The sequence below is a fragment of the Triticum urartu genome, chromosome 5, assembly GCF_003073215.2.
Source record: "Triticum urartu cultivar G1812 chromosome 5, Tu2.1, whole genome shotgun sequence".
NCBI lineage: Eukaryota > Viridiplantae > Streptophyta > Magnoliopsida > Poales > Poaceae > Triticum > Triticum urartu.
The window spans coordinates 592,323,045-592,339,097 of NC_053026.1; the positions used below are offsets into that span (position 1 = coordinate 592,323,045).

Sequence of the window (16,053 nt, forward strand, 5' to 3'; positions counted from 1 at the left end):
GACCATTACGGTCCGCAAAATCTCGTGGGCCTTTAGCTGGGCCGGCCCATTATGGTGTGCAAAATCTTGTGGGACTTTAGTTGGGCTGGCCCATTTAAACTTGTTGGGCCGTGCCATGTGTCGACGTATCATAGGCGCCTTCTGTCCAGTGAGTGGATGACATCTGTCCCGACGATGAGCCGACACGTGTTTCCTTAGCCAATGATGATTTTACACGTGGAAAATCCCCATTGGTCGGGGCTGTTAACGGGTTATCGGATCCAAAACCCGACCCGATAACTTAACGGTGTTCCGTTACGGTGGATGCCACGTGTCGGTCACCCTTGACGAAAGCACTTCTGTGACGCGCGATTTATCGTCATGGAAGTGGACACTTCCGTGATGATAATTTTGGTAATGTCATGGAACACTTCTACGACAGCACAGGTATGACTACTTGATTCTGTCATAAATTTGTCATGGATGTACATGCATGACAAAAAATGCGACCTACTATGACAAACACGTATCATCACGGAAGTGTATTTTTTTTGTAGTGGGGGTAGGCGCGCCCCCTACCTCATGGCCTCCTCTTTTGTTTCTTGACGTAAGGTCCAAGTCCCCTGGATCACGTTCGGTGGGAAAATCACGTTTCCGAAGGTTTCATTCTGTTTGGACTCCGTTTGATATTCCTTTTCTTTGAAACCCTGAAATAGGCAAAAAAACAGCAATTCTAGGCTGGGCCTCCGGTTAATAGGTTAGTCCCCAAAATAATATAAATGTGGATAATAAAGCCCAATAATGTCCAAAATAGTAGATAATATAGCATGGAGCAATCAAAAATTATAGATACGTTGGAGACGTATCACTAACGCTTCCGTTTTCGGTCTACGAGGGTACGTGGACAACACTCTCCCCTCTCGTTGCTATGCATCACCATGATCTTGCGTGTGCGTAGGAATTTTTTTGAAATTACTACGTTCCCCAGCAGGTGCTGCCCCTGGTCCCATTTGTCTGTTGGACTGGCTACGCAGGGCCGGTCCATATATATTCAGGGCCCCGGGGCGAGACAACAAAATGGGGCCCTTATGGACAAATAAAAATTCAGAATGCATTCTATTTCGAAAGCAATTCAGTACATAGCATAGATTCATGGTCTAGAGAACTACATTCTAATAGCATGGAAACAATATAGTTCTACAAAAGATCGCTCTTCTAAGGGGCATAAAGAGACAATCACCTCGCTCTTCTAAGTATGAAAACCTTGTCCAAACTGATAGCAATTGGAAGCGTTTGTGTTATCATGAGATATAATGTTAATGCCTGAGAAAACGTCTGTTCGTTACTCGATGTCTTCACCCGAAGAAAACGTCTCCAAAGCTTCCTGAATACGATGATCAGATCTGTGCATCAATATTTATTTCATCCTACTTTGCTTTCCTAATGCATAAAGTAGCAAGACCATTCAATCTTTCCTGTGACATTGATAATCTCAAATAATTTCTCAATAACTTGAACTTTGAGAAACTGCGTTCAGCTGATGCTACAGTGAATGCTACAGCAAATAGAATTCGATAAGCTATTAATATATTTGGAAAAGAGTCTATGTCTCTAACAAACTCAAAAATCTCCATAGCACGCAATGGCACATCAGATTCTGGTATAGTCATTTGTTGTAGTCGTAATTCCGAGAAGAGATCATCTGATTCAACATAATTTTGAGAAACCGTTTCTACAAATTTAGCACAGCATTTGCGTAATTAAATATCATTCAATAGAAGTCTTTTGAACTAAGTAAGAAGCCAAATATACTTCTGAACACTTCAAGTTATTCGAAGAACTGCCGTTTCTAACTTCCTTTTCTATAAAAATGTCAATTGAAGCTTTCGGTGAGTTTACCAGTTCATCTCTTAAGTTTTTTTCACTTCCTTTTCTCATTGGTAACCATTTTTAAAAGATATGTCACCAAACAATTGTAGAAAAATAGTCAATACAGGGAACAAAAGCACCTGAATATGAGCATATGGCTTGATGTCGAATTGTCGATGTAGCTTCCCAGATCTGCAAGGCTGAAACACTCATTCCCCATCCCCCCTTCTCATCCCTGGATCCAAAGAAGCTTTGAATTACAGGCCAACAGAAGAGTATGAACTAGGAAGAGAAGAATTGGAGGGAGACATACCATCTCTGATGCGGTGATGTCTCAAATGTCTACTTGATGGGGAAGGTTGAGGATGCAAAGAGAGATGATTGGGAAAGAGAATAGCGCCATCGGTCTCCATTAATGGGTGCAAGGGAGCGACACCTCGAATTTGGAAGTGCATGGGAGCGGTGGCGCTGTTCTCTGGGATTGGAGAATTTGGGGGAGGAGGCGAAGAGACTGGAGCTCGACGAGATCGATGGAGTGCTGCCGCAGCGGAGCGAACTAGCGATGGTTTCTTTCCGTCCGTGAGTGCTACCTACGTGGTGGGCTTGGGATTTCTTTTTTTCCTCTTATTTTTCTGGACCTAAAGACAAAAATATCCTAATACATAAACTGTACTACTACCTGGGCTGGGGGCCCTACCTCCCAGGGGCCCAGGGCGGTTGCCCCGTTGCCCCGGCCTATGGGCCGGCCCTGTGGCTACGCGTCCCACGATGTAGGATGTAGGTTAGAGGTTTTTCGGGTCAACCACTTTTGGCGGGACACTTCTGGCGCGTTGCCTGCGTCGTGCGTTGTGGGGCGTAATAGAAACTTCCAATGTATTGTGATGGATATGGCTAATGACCTAGAAGGAGGGAGGAGGTTGAATGGACCTAGCAAAAAAATACTACTTCAAGCTTTAAGGATGAGAGTTTTAAGCAAAACTAGGCAGGTTTTTTGTGGCAAACCCTGCAAATATTATTAATAAGTGGAATTCAAACATGCCCCATCAAACATTACAACCCAGGACAATACAAGCTCAACTAAAAACAAAATTATAGTGGAACCCAAGCTTGACAAGTGTAGCCTCCCAAAAAAGAAGGTTACACGTGTATCTCCACGTGCCCTGGATCAGAGAGAACACCACAAAAGCTCTCCAGGGATGCTCCATGCATCGTCGTCGCCGACTGACAAAGTCCACGCCACCGGCGAGTCCCAGAGCTAGCTACCAGCAGCAGAATGACCTAGCCAGAGCATCAACAACCTCCATGTGGCCCATTAGAGGGCCTGGAGGAAGAACCAGTCACTGATGCCAAAAGTGATGTATATGGACACAATGAACATTGATCAAAGAAGCCTCTACCGAAGGCAAAGTCCACCATAACCGAGACTAAGGCACCCCTTGGTGCTTGCAAGAGAACAGTTGTTCAAGGACCACGACATGGGACTCCTAATGGGGGGGTTAAAGAGGGAGCTGGCTGATATACATCATGCAACAAGAGAAAAAGGAGGCCTCATCCTGTTGCATGAGAATGACAGGAAGATGGTGCCAAGAAAAGGAATTAGAGGATATGCAACATGCTCAAACCAGCTTGCCTGATTTCAGTGGAAGGAGAAAATCAGAGCATTCAGAAGGAATTGTCGAAGTAGAAGATCTTGTATTGGTTGAACTAACATGGGATTGAAACAGATCAATGCAGGGGGTGCAAGAAAAGCAAAGCCGAAAGAAACATACCACTATCTATCGGCATATTGCCCATCTTCAAACCACATTGGTTGGCCACCGGGGGGAGAATAGTCAGATCCGGTGAGAACAGGAAGATAAAGGAGGTTATTATCAATGGCACCTTTAGGACAAGGCTTTGAGAAGCCAACACCGAGAAGAACAGAAGCGAAGACTGTGGGAAGCCACAAGAAGAGCTCGTTGGAGCCTCTAATCCGATGAGGGACACCCGACCATTAAGGATGCAAATAAGGAAATCTATACTAGACCATACTACAATGGGTCCCTCGCCCTGCTCGCTGTTGGCGAGGCCAGAGGAAGAGGGGAGGGACCTAAGGAGGCTAGAACTAGAAAGCTTCTCGAAGAGGAGAGATGCGGAGAGAACGAGAAGAAAGTGAAGTTTGTGCGCGAATTGGAGCCGACTACTTAAGCAGTTTTGAGAGTAATCAAACAATCATAACAAGTAAAACAATTATAGTAACCAAAATGTAACAACTTGCATGAATAAAAGGGAGTAGGGAAGAAGATGCAAACATTGGGGACTCGAGAATGTTTTCCCGTGGTTCTGATAGTTGGCGATATCAGGCATCCATGTTGATGGAGGCTTCAAACCAAAGGATTATAGCATCCATGGATTCTAGTTGTGTCACCCACCAAGCGGCCCACGAAGCACAACTAACATATACCATCACGGCTTGCACTAAGAAGCCTCACAAGGGGCAGATTTTCATGAAGTGGATGATACATGTACTATTACAAACTCTTGCATTTGAACCCTAACTGTCTAGGATGCGCTCACCATCCAAGAGTAAGAAGCAAAGCAAAGTCACTTGGAAAGAACTCCTTGAAAGATCTTCAATCAAACCTTCTCTCAAGAGTCCAAATGAATGACACTCTCGCAAGAAAGGGAAGTGCTTGGTTGTTGAGGAATCAAGAAGTGAACATGGAATCACCCAATACTTCTTTCTTCTTCGCTTGCATTGGTATCTCTCTTCCTCAATAGGGAAAAGCCGGTCCATGCGACAAATGAAGTTGCATATTCGAGTACTCCCACTCGAACTTGCGTATTTCGGTCTCTGCCCATGCCACTCTACACCATCTCTGCCAGTTGCGTCAATTTGCCATACAATTTCCATTTTCCTTACATCTGGGACCCACCACTTTGCCATGTCAACCGCAATGAGGAGGAGACTCGGTTAATCCTTCTGGTCGATGTGGGCCCCTAAATGAGGTCGTAATTTCAATTTTACCACTATGATGTGGGCCGACTCGGTTGACTACTTGACTTGTTCTTGCTGATGTGGTGGACCACCGTTGAGGCCATAATTTCTATTTTTTCACTCTCGTGTGTGCCGACTTGGTTGAGTACCTAATTTGTTCCTGCCGATGTGGTGGACCGCCGTTGAGGTCGTAATTTCTCTATGTCCACTCTGGTGTGTGTCAACTTGGTTGACTCCTTAACCGTTCTTGCCGATGTGGGGACCGACGCTGAGGTTGTAATTTCTCTTTGTCCACTCTAGTGTGTGTCGACTCGGTTGACTCCTTAACCGTTCCTGTTGATGTGGGGACCGCCGCTGAGGTTGTAATTTCTATTTGTCCACTCTGGTGTGTGTCGACTCGGTTGACTCCTTAACCGTTCCCGCCGATGTGGTGGACCGCCACTGAGGTCGTAATTTCTCTTTGTCCACTCTGGTGTGTGTCGACTCGGTTAACTCCTTAACCGTTCCTGCCGATGTGGGGACCGCCGCTGAGGTCGTAATTTCTCTTTGTCCACTCTGGTGTGTGTCAACTCGGTTGACTCCTTGACCGTTCCTGCCGATGTGGGGACCGCCGCTGAGGTCATAATTTCTCTTTGTCCACTCTGGTGTGTGTCGACTCGGTTAACTCCTTAACCGTTCCTGCCGATGTGGGGACCGCCGCTAAGGTCGTAATTTCTCTTTGTCCACTCTGGTGTGTGTCAACTCGGTTGACTCCTTGACCGTTCCTGTCGATGCGGGGACCGCGGCTGAGGTCGTAATTTCTATTTGTCCACTCTGGTGTGTGTCAATTCGGTTGACTCCTTAACCGTTCCCGTCGATGTGGTGGACCCCCGCTGAGGTTGTAATTTCTATTTGTCCACTCTGGTGTGTGTCAACTCGGCTGACTCCTTAACCGTTCCCGCCGATGTGGGGACCGCCGCTGAGGTCGTAATTTCTCTTTGTTCATTCTGGTCTATGTCGACTCGGTTGACTCCTTAACCGTTCCTGTCGATGTGGGGACCGCTGCTGAGGTCGCAATTTCTATTTGTCCACTCTGGTGTGTGTCAACTCGGTTGACTCCTTAACCGTTCCTGTCGATGTGGGGGACCCGCCATTGAGACCATAATTTCCACTTTGCCACTCCGATGTGGGCCCACACGTATTGACTAGGAGACTCTTTTGACCGTTCTTGCATATGTTGGGACCCACCATTGAAGGCACGACACAACCATAATATCCAGAACGCCTCCCGAGCTCAAGCATTGATTTTTGACGATCGTCGCGTCTCCCATGACACACCGCTCTACCTACTAGCTACCTATAATAACTGGCTGCCCAACATGCTCCAACGGCACCTTCTCCTCACGCCTCTCAAACAATGATCTCCTGTCTTGTAGCATAATTTGTGATAAATAAGTGTTGAACCCACATGGAACGAAAATGATGACACTACCGACACGGGGCGAGTTCATGTTCGCCGGCGTCGAAGAAGAGAAGAAGGGCAACCAGGACGGCGAGAGGGGGGAGACCGAGCGCCACGTGGCGCGCGTGAGCCCGAAGCTTTACTTAATTACAAACAAAGCATAGTTCAAATGGTGAGGTTTAGTTCCTACGGATGCTGGATTTGTTATCAATTTAAGGTTAGGTTTAGAGGGATGCTGGATTTGTTATCAATTTATTACCAGCCATCATCCCTCGAGATCTACCACGAAAGTACTTTATTCTACCTCGACAAGTCGACATACATCGATCGTTGTTACCAACCCAACCCAACCGCAAGGCATCATCACTCGTAGTGGGCAGCAGAGCAACCTTCCTTCGCTCGCTCTCCTGGTTGTCTCCGCGCGGCGACCACTTCGGCACGACCCTCTCCTCCACCTCGGCCTCGCCGCTATACAGCCGAGCCGGGCTCCAATCCAGTCCAGACCAGACCGCAATTATATAACCACCGCCGCTCCCACCTTTCCAGAACTTTTGCCCCCCCTCCCCACCTCTCGTTCCCCCCTCCCCCCCTCCCCACGCGCGCGCGCCGGCGAGATCTGCCCAGGGTGGACCCCCGGCGAGGATGAGCAGCCCCCATGGCGGCCTCGACGACCAGATCGAGCGCCTCATGCAGTGCAAGCCCCTCCCCGAGGCCGAGGTAACCAACCAACCGCCTTCCGCCCTCCTCCGGCGCACTCCCTCCTGCGTGTCTCTCTGCCTTTCTCTCGTGCCGGTGGTCCGGGGTGGGCGGGTCTCGCCAGATCTGGCCGAATTCCGGCCCGGCGGGGCGCCGGCCAGGGCTCCGGGGGAGATCGGTCTTCCGGGGCTCCGTTTCGCTGCTAGCTTGCTCAGAAATGGCCGTTTCGCTGGTCCGTGCGGCGGTTTTTCGGTGGTTGCTGGATACTCTCGCGATTGCGAGCGAAGCAGAGTTGTTATGCTCCCGCAATTGATTGCTGTTCGAGGACCCGTCCTGCTCACGCAAGGTCACATTTTTGGCAGCGATGTAGTCTGGTAGTTTCTACGTAGTCGCTGATTTTTGGCAGCTGCTCCCCTGAAAAAGAAACGAATTTTGGCAGCTGGTTCATCTTGGGTGGTGGGGTAGATGGAGGAGTCACGCAGGGTGGATTCGTTAGGGAGGCATATGGCTTGTCCAAACCTCCAAGTTTCCACCTTCCGCCAAATTGATGCCTGCCTTCCATAGAGCTGCTAGATGGGTTACCATTGATTTTGCTCTGACCCTTTAATACTTGCCGTACAGGTCAGAGCACTGTGCGAGAAGGCCAAGGAGATCTTGATGGAGGAGAGCAATGTTCAGGTATGCTATTTTTATTTCTCCAAGATAAGATGCGCCCTTTACTTGATTGGTCAGTCCTTCCTTACCATGAGCTAGCACATCTTGTCTCAACCTTGTTGTGTGCATCACAATTAGTCTTACCATTTTGGTGTCAAGAGAAAGTCACAAGGTACTGATCAAGTGAGCAAGACAAGGATATGTTATAAGTAACTTCTGGTGTAAGGTTTTATGCAAACTCTAGAATGTGGTGGTTCTATCTGTTCAAAATTAAGATGTATCCTGAGGTAACAGAACTCTGTTACATAACGGATCCTACGATACATTGTTCAACAAGCGCAATTGTTTCTGTTGAGAGTGCTAGAGCCGTTACTCGTGGAGTTTTTATTGTTATCATGCATCTTTTGCTCATATCACTACACTTTCAGCAAAGTTGATTTTTTTCATATTCGGGAACCCAAAATAACTTGAGTATGTTGGTCAAATCGACGAGTAAACAAAATCAAAGAAAGGAGTGCAAATAACTTCGCGAGGAGATGTGCATACATCTGTACTTCCTGTGGACTAAAAAATAATATGCTCCAATATTGAACTGGGTCTCCCTCGACCCTGACCTCAAACTGCCAAGCACGGTCATCGATAGTAGTCGCAATATATTGGCAGTTTCAAGGTCAGAAGCCTGGTATGATGATATTGTGACAAGTATGGAAGATTGCTACTGGTATTTCCATAGTAGAACTGTAGAAGTTCTAAATTTGTACTAAACACTAGCGAACAATAGATCTAGTACTTTAAAACAATACTACTTTTACCCATTATAGTAAGCACGATTTCAATATCACAATCAAGCAATAAATCTCAGATAGCAGAAATAACACACTGTTGCGATGTGCATGCATATCTATACTTCCTGAATATGTGGGTAAAAGAACAACACTGCATGACGCCTGTTCCTTGCTCCTGAAGTCTCTGCATTCTCGACAAAGGTGATGGGAAACATGCCTTCCAAAGAAAAACTAAGGAAGTCTCCTGAACAACACAAGCAATGCATGACACTGGTTGACTGTACCATGCTTTCAGTCCTACTTTATTGATTAGTGAAAGGCTGAACTAATAAATGCAGCCATACACCTTGATGATAATGGTAGTTGGACATCTCAGCAAAGTTTGCTCCAGCATTTTCCTTAATTACTTGCTTTCAATGGTTTTGGATAGAATATACAAGATGGAGCCACTATCAGAACTCATGCCAAATGTACTATTGTTCTGTTTTGTGTCTGGCAACTGGCATGCGTCAGATTTTTTTAATGGGCCATGCAGACTTAAGCTAGCCCCACGGAGTATGTGGAACTTGTGCTATGCAATGACTGCTTCATATAATTATGTGCCTCCTGTCTGCCAGATACACGATTGGGTTATTGTTTTGCCGGCAGTTTTAACTTTGGTGTTTTTTTCTTTGGCATACTTGCAGCCTGTAAGGAGTCCTGTTACAATCTGTGGTGATATTCACGGGCAGTTTCACGATCTTGCGGAACTGTTCCGAATTGGTGGAAAGGTACAAGTTCTCTTGTTCATGTTCCTTTGTGCCACCTTCTTGAGTCATCTATAGTGAAGTCTGATCTTCACTATACTGACATCTTCTCTGTTTTTATCAGTGTCCGGATACAAATTACTTGTTTATGGGAGATTATGTAGATCGTGGCTACTATTCTGTTGAAACTGTCACGGTAAGAGTTAATGAGCAATATCTGCTTGTAGCTTAGCAAGAAATTTGTGATATGTTTGATACTAATAGTAGCTCTTGTGACTAATGTAACCTTGAAATATACAGCTGTTGGTGTCTTTGAAAGTTCGTTATCCTCAGCGAATCACCATTCTTAGAGGAAACCATGAAAGCCGACAGGTAGATTATCATGCTCCTACGAAGCTTCTAATGTTCTTTTTTTTTTTACATATTTCAGTTCCATTACATTTTTTAAACATTGACAAATTTCACTGAATAATTTTGGCATTTGCAGATCACTCAAGTTTATGGATTCTACGACGAGTGCTTAAGGAAGTAAGTGTCTTTGTTTGTATATGATGTATATAATCTAGTAGTAAAATAATAAGATGCCTCAGATTATGGTTCCGCTTGTCGTATCTGAGATAAAGCTGGCAACATTAATTGCAGGTATGGAAACGCAACTGTGTGGAAAACCTTTACGGATCTGTTCGACTACTTCCCCTTGACAGCATTGGTATGTATTGCACTTCTGCAGCATTTCCATTGATGGAATGACCTATATGTCAAGTTTTTTTATACGTTATCTAGTGAAATTGACATGCAAACATTTCATAGGTTGAGTCAGAAATATTTTGCTTGCACGGTGGATTATCACCATCCATTGAGACACTTGATAACATACGTAACTTTGACCGCACGCAAGAAGTTCCTCATGAAGGGCCCATGTGTGATCTTCTGTGGTCTGATCCCGATGATCGATGCGGTTGGGGTATTTCTCCTCGAGGCGCTGGATATACCTTCGGACAGGTATTTCTTGGTACAGAAAATTCTTGTTTGCTCAATGTACTATGCCAATATTTAGGTCAGTTTTCCACTGACCTTGCAACTCCTATCATTTCAGGATATATCAGAGCAGTTCAATCATACCAATAACTTAAGACTTATTGCTAGAGCTCACCAGTTGGTGATGGAGGGATTCAACTGGGCTCATGTTAGTATCTGCTCCTGAGTTCCACACTTGTTTTTGTCTCTCGTCCATACTATATCTAGTTAACACATTACTGCATTAAACAGGAGCAAAAAGTGGTCACCATATTTAGTGCACCTAATTATTGCTACCGCTGTGGAAACATGGCATCAATCTTGGAAGTTGATGATTGTCGGGAGCATACTTTCATCCAGGTACATTATACACATCTCATTTCTACATTTGTTCTGGTAGATTTGATCATTATATATAAATGCTTAAAAATGAAGAATTATGTACCCTAAGTGACATAAGTAACTGAAGTGGTTAGGTGATGGGCAGTTAGACACTGATACATGGATGAGTAGATGAAAAATGAGATTGGCAGATTATTTTCCAGTGTACATATTTCTGATACGAATAGGAGGACCTGTTGGCATAAGTGTTCGGTTGATATAACAGTATGGCCAATTTGAGAACCCATAGGAAGTCTAACCAAAATGTTTGACCAGTGCTTTTCTCCTTTCACAAATTGGATCTTTTTGCACGTCTAGGATTTTCAGTCATTGAGTTGTTGTGATTTTGTGATTCTGCAGTTTGAGCCGGCCCCGAGAAGGGGAGAGCCAGACGTAACTCGTAGAACGCCAGACTATTTCCTGTGATGATGCGAAATCGGTGTGGACCTCTGCACCAAAGGTCTGATAACTAGCTGAAGTTTCATGGCTGCAGATAAATCTTTTTGCTGAAAATCATCAACCTCCTGTGTGTTATTCTTCTTAATTTTTCCGCCCATGATGCCCCTGGCTGTTTGCGAGCCGCTTCGCCGCATCGTGATCAAAGTGTATACCTACCTACCTACCTACAGCTGGAAGGATCCATTGTGTTACTCACCTCTCTAACTGAGCTTGAGCATCGAGCAGCGTTTGTATTGTGATGACAGGAAGCCATTTCATTTCCCCTCTGTATCCATATTTTTTCCCCCTGTTCGCACATTTCGCCTAATTTTTCATTTTGATGATTATTTGTTGTAGAGATGGACAATGTAGTTGTATGGTTATGGTCCCCTTAGGTATTGTGAACCCGTATTGATTTTCCGTATAGAATACTTGGTAGCATGTTGAGCACTGTCTGTGTGGTGTTGGCTGTGGTATGAAATATGAATGTTTGTCTGGTTAGTGGATATTTTTTGTTTATGAATGGTGCAAAAGATGTGGGCATGATCCACAAAGAAGAGCAAACATTATTATTCTTATTATGCTTCCAAATGATTTTCACTTCCGACCAGTATTTTCTTGGACTGAGCATATTTTCCATGCTACGGCATTGATCAATATAGTAGTATTTCATTGTGTTTTAATCGCATGTGAATTAAAAAATACCATTGCTCTGCATGTTTAGGCAAACGTGTACTGTTTCCGAGCAATGTTCGTCAGCGGCCTAAGATTTGAGCTGTTTGCAGCCACAAATCATAGCGTGCAGAGGCCAGGAGATAGATCCTGCAATACGTTGGGAGTAGAAAGCGATGCAGCATTGCCAGGCCCAGTCGGCAACGGGTGGTGACGTGCTGTGGTTGTGCAGGCATGTCGACAGCTTCTTCCTCCCTCGCTCGCTTTCCACTCCCAACGTCGATGGTGACGGTCAGATAAAATTGTTTCTCCCTCCCTGACATAATCTCACCCACGGCCGCAGTTGCGTACGAGCACAAGCAGGTTCCACTTGGCAAGCACGACTTCTCAACGGCAGTCACACATGGTTCACAGTCAATGTGCTCAAGTCAATCCACACATTCATATTTCATCATCAGCTTAATAAAAAAAACTAGACTCCGCTATCCGCTATCTTTTTTACTTAAAGATAATAACAGTAACGACATACTTCCTCCGTTAGGGTTTGTAAGTCTCACTTGTATCTTTGATCATAAAACTGACTAATAAATAAGAGCTATATGTAACGACAACGTTACCACGGGGAACTTGTTTCGAATAATATAATTTTAAAAAAATCCAACAACATGGTTTTTGTGGCATATAACCTATGGGCAAAGTTTGATCCAAAATACAGCCAAAAGGTCAAACGGAGACCGAGCTCCATGGAGGCCTTCATTTGAAAACTTCAAAATTCAAACTTTTCAGTTTCAAAAAATTCTGAAAGAGATGCGCATATACCTAGATACATAATGTAGTACATGTGTGCAAATTTTCAGGTCGAAATACGTTAAAATGAGAGCTACACAAAAAAGACAAATATGAGGCCATGATTTTTTTTTGTGCAGCTCGCAATTCAAAGTATTTCATCCTTTGTCACACGTATCCATTACATCCTTGCATACATGTGTGTTTGTTCAGAATATTTAAAAATAAAGAACTTTGAAATTTTCAACATAAAGGCCTCCATGAGGCTCGGTCTCCAAAATGACCCACCCCAGGGACTAACAAACCCAGCCATATACAGGGATGATGAAAGGCGATAAGGAAGCATACTATCTTTTCTGCAGTTATATATGTCAGACTGAGGATTCAGTTATTAAGCACTAATGGCGCACATGGCAGTCAGTAGCTGTTCCCATCAAACAAACAAAAATAAGGCCATCACGTGTATACTTTCCTCGTTGCTACTTTGGACAACTGTACAAAAAGAAAAACACCACCCGCTAGAGGACGTGCTAGACAGATAAACATACAACACAAAAATGAGGCTGAGGTCAATGGATCTACAGCCTGCGAGACATGGAGGAGGGATCACCCCTCCTCCGAAGAAATAAACAAAATGCTGCTAACCTTGACTCGCTAATTCGATCGGCCTCACAGGTTCAGATGCGTGAAGATCACCGGCACCAGGTCGACCACCGACCACGCGAGCCCGGCGTACTGCACGAACCTGATGCCGGTGTCTACATCATACGCCTTCTGAGGGAAGAGGGAGAAGAGCCGCTGGAGGTATCCGCCGGCCTGCTTGGCCTCGTCCTTGTTGCCTGAGCCGCCGCCAATGTCGGATGGCTTCAGCGCGGGCACATAGCAGGACGAGACGATCGGGATCCCCAGGGTGCTGCACATGACCGGCAGGAGCCATTTCGAGAGCGCCTTGCTACAGGACTTCACGGCCAGGATGGTCGGGATCCCCACAAGGACCCTCCCGGCATAGGCGAGGAGGGGTAGTTGATGGCTGAGAATGAGGGGGGCTTCCGGGCCATGGAAACGGGTGTACGTCTGCTGCACGCCGTAGACCTGAATCGATAAGGGTAGAGAACAGTGTCAGATAAGGGTAAACATGATTTATCAACAACTGGAAGAGCATGGGAGAAACTAGAACTAGATTTAATTCCAAGAATTCTTTTGGGTCAACTATATTCAGTCAATGGTGAAGACTATTCTCTGCTGATTACACTTCAAATGTGAATGGTAACTGAATTTCCATCACAAATTCTTAAGTAATATCTTCCGTGTGAGCAGAATTCTAAAACAAGATTACGAGCAGTACAATCTTTGGATCAAGTAACCATATTTCATACACAGAGAGGTCAGAGTTCTTACAATTCCGAAAGCGACCCCGTTGAATGCTGTGTGGAATTCAAAGCTAGGAGTTGGGAATTCTGGCTTTGGATATGCAAAGCAGAGCACTAGAGAAAGGCTTGCCCAGAAGAATGTGACTGCAGAAGAAAACAACTATGAGAATGTTCTCCTTTGGATATCACAATTTATTTATCGCTACTAGAGTCAAAGTAATGTTGAGGCATATGGACATACCATTTTGGCCGGAGACGACAAAGGCATCAACATGATCATGGACAACCAACCAGAATGCAAGGATCACGATGCCAAAAGAGATCCCAGCGATAACGTCGGTCAAGCTGTGCATGCCCAAGTATACCCTCGCTATAAAATTTCATGTAAGCCACATCATCAATATCTTTCGGTAACTGTAAGAGACAGTTGTGCGGAAAAATAAAAGAACTCACCAATTCCAATTAACGTAACGAGCATGAAAGCTAGAGAAAGACCCATGGCAATCGTGAAACCATCACATGGTCCATATGTGAGGACATAATGTAACATGTATCTGCATTTTTCCATGTCAGAATTAGCCAGGCAAACCCAATAAATACAGCAACTCTTTGATTGAAACAGGAAATTACCCCATCAAACAAACGGTGTTGAGAGCGTGCGATGAAGGCAGTCCATATTCCATGGCATTTTCCTTCTCATCTTCGGTAGCTGTGACTCTCCTCACGGGAGGGGAACACGGCCGAGGAGCTGACACTAAATCCTACAACCACAAATTCCCAAGGTGTCAACAACCAAACCAACCAAAACAGCAAAAACCCAGTTTGCACCCATTTTTGTGTGAGTAGATGGCAACCTTGACAGCATTGCCCAGGTAATCGCAGAAGGCCAGCAGCAGGGTCATTTGCCTAGCCAGCTTGCCATGTCCACTCTACAATATCAACGGAAACAGCTCAGAATTACAGAAGCAGTATAAGGGGTGATTAATGTGCCACAAGACATGGCAGGGGAGTGGCTGGAGCATACCCAGAAGAGGAGGGGGAGGAATCCCGTGTAGAAAGGGACAGAGACAACGCATGACAGCACGGAGAAGAAGTTGTCCAGCAACTTGTGCTGCAGCCTCTGCAATAATTGAACAGACAGGGATTTTTCCCCTTCAGAAAAATACAAGCAAGAACAGCTTAGGAACCGAGGCCAGGTGTAAAAGTAAATGCATACATCGTAGATATCGTCAATGTTTTTGTACAAGACGATGATGATTTTGTCTCCTCGTTTGTTTCAAGCCAAATTAATCTCTCTTTACATGATTCGATCACCTAATTGGTTCTTCTTCGTCCTAGGACTAACGAATCGAGCAGCAACCGCGTGCTGGAACGGGTAATGGTATCCAGATTGCACAACAAGATATCCCCAAATGTAGGAACTGGAACTGTGTGTGCCCTTTCCTCCTTTGGTCCCTTTGGTGAGAAGCTTCCGTTGGCGGAAACGAGGTGGAAAAAGCAGAGATTGGGGAGGGGAGGAACGGACCTGGAAGGTGAGGATGGAGGGCGTCTCGGCGTGGACGCGGCGGGTGACCCAGGGCTGCGCCAGCGCGCGCGCCCGGCGCGTGAGGTCGTAGTAGGAGGCCGCCCACACCCAGCCCGCTGCGCCCGACAGCGCCGCCGCCTGCCACCCGGTCAGCCCGGCGCCGCCGGCCGCCGCGACCGCCTCCATGTCCGTGTCTTTGTCCCTCCCACCGCCGGCGCCTGATCCCGGGAGGAGCGCGCGAGATCCCCACGACCACGAGAGATGGAGAGGAGAGGTTGACTCGCACGGCGTAGGCTGGCAGCGCAGGCAGGCGAGGGGGGTTCTTGTAGGAGGAGCGGTGGAGGGAGGGCGCGGGCAGGTGGCGGTGGTGGTGGCCGAGGACGGAGACGGGAGGTGGTCTGGTTTCTTGGCGGTCTGCCGGCCGGCCGCCCCCGCTCTGGACCGGAGTCTCGCACCACCACGCGGCTAAGAAACTTTTTGTTTTTATTTCTCGTGTTGTTTGAGGGACAGTGGCTATTTAATCCCGGGAGTCAGATTGTGACTTCGGAAGGTTCTAAACTCCCGGGACTTTAAATCCTGGCTCTTGATTTGGCACGCGGTTGAATTTTCTCCTCCCACCGAGAGCGAGGCAGAGTATGGTTCTTCTTCTTCTTTCCTTTCGGAAATCCTAAACACACGCGCCGTAATATATTTTTTCGAGAATTTTTTTGATCTATT

At 45.9% G+C, this 16,053-nt stretch overlaps 2 protein-coding genes across 2 annotated transcripts; one reads left to right on the forward strand and one right to left on the reverse strand.

Annotated features, from left to right (window-relative positions):
• The first annotated feature begins 6,685 nt into the window (after window positions 1-6,685).
• On the forward strand, window positions 6,686-11,502 carry LOC125511042 (serine/threonine-protein phosphatase PP2A-2 catalytic subunit). Its single transcript, XM_048676324.1, has 11 exons — window positions 6,686-6,983; window positions 7,584-7,640; window positions 9,088-9,171; window positions 9,272-9,343; window positions 9,448-9,519; window positions 9,635-9,675; window positions 9,790-9,856; window positions 9,958-10,149; window positions 10,244-10,333; window positions 10,417-10,524; window positions 10,906-11,502. Exons 1-11 carry the CDS (start codon window positions 6,909-6,911, stop codon window positions 10,969-10,971), a joined length of 924 nt encoding a protein of 307 aa, XP_048532281.1. The 5' UTR covers window positions 6,686-6,908; the 3' UTR covers window positions 10,972-11,502.
• Window positions 11,503-12,808: 1,306 nt separating this feature from the next.
• Window positions 12,809-15,827, reverse strand: LOC125511041 (lipid phosphate phosphatase delta). The gene is made up of 8 exons (XM_048676323.1): window positions 15,337-15,827; window positions 14,836-14,931; window positions 14,666-14,740; window positions 14,442-14,572; window positions 14,265-14,365; window positions 14,053-14,181; window positions 13,840-13,955; window positions 12,809-13,533 (listed from the first exon to the last, which is right to left on the reverse strand). The coding sequence occupies exons 1-8, from the start codon at window positions 15,520-15,522 to the stop codon at window positions 13,111-13,113; spliced, it is 1,257 nt and encodes a 418-aa protein (XP_048532280.1). The 5' UTR covers window positions 15,523-15,827; the 3' UTR covers window positions 12,809-13,110.
• Window positions 15,828-16,053: the final 226 nt, after the last annotated feature.

Bases quoted from the DNA above. Each gene is read 5' to 3' on its own strand.
- LOC125511042 (XM_048676324.1), top strand. From the start codon at position 6,909: ATGAGCAGCCCCCATGGCGGCCTCGACGACCAGATCGAGCGCCTCATG. The intron at 9,344-9,447 runs GTAAGAGTTAAT...TGAAATATACAG, and splicing joins ATTCTGTTGAAACTGTCACG to CTGTTGGTGTCTTTGAAAGT. The intron at 9,857-9,957 runs GTATGTATTGCA...AACATTTCATAG, and splicing joins ACTTCCCCTTGACAGCATTG to GTTGAGTCAGAAATATTTTG.
- LOC125511041 (XM_048676323.1), bottom strand. From the start codon at position 15,522: ATGGAGGCGGTCGCGGCGGCCGGCGGCGCCGGGCTGACCGGGTGGCAG. The intron at 13,956-14,052 runs GTATGTCCATAT...TTTCTTCTGCAG, and splicing joins TGTCGTCTCCGGCCAAAATG to TCACATTCTTCTGGGCAAGC. The intron at 13,534-13,839 runs GTAAGAACTCTG...TTATCGATTCAG, and splicing joins ACGGGGTCGCTTTCGGAATT to GTCTACGGCGTGCAGCAGAC.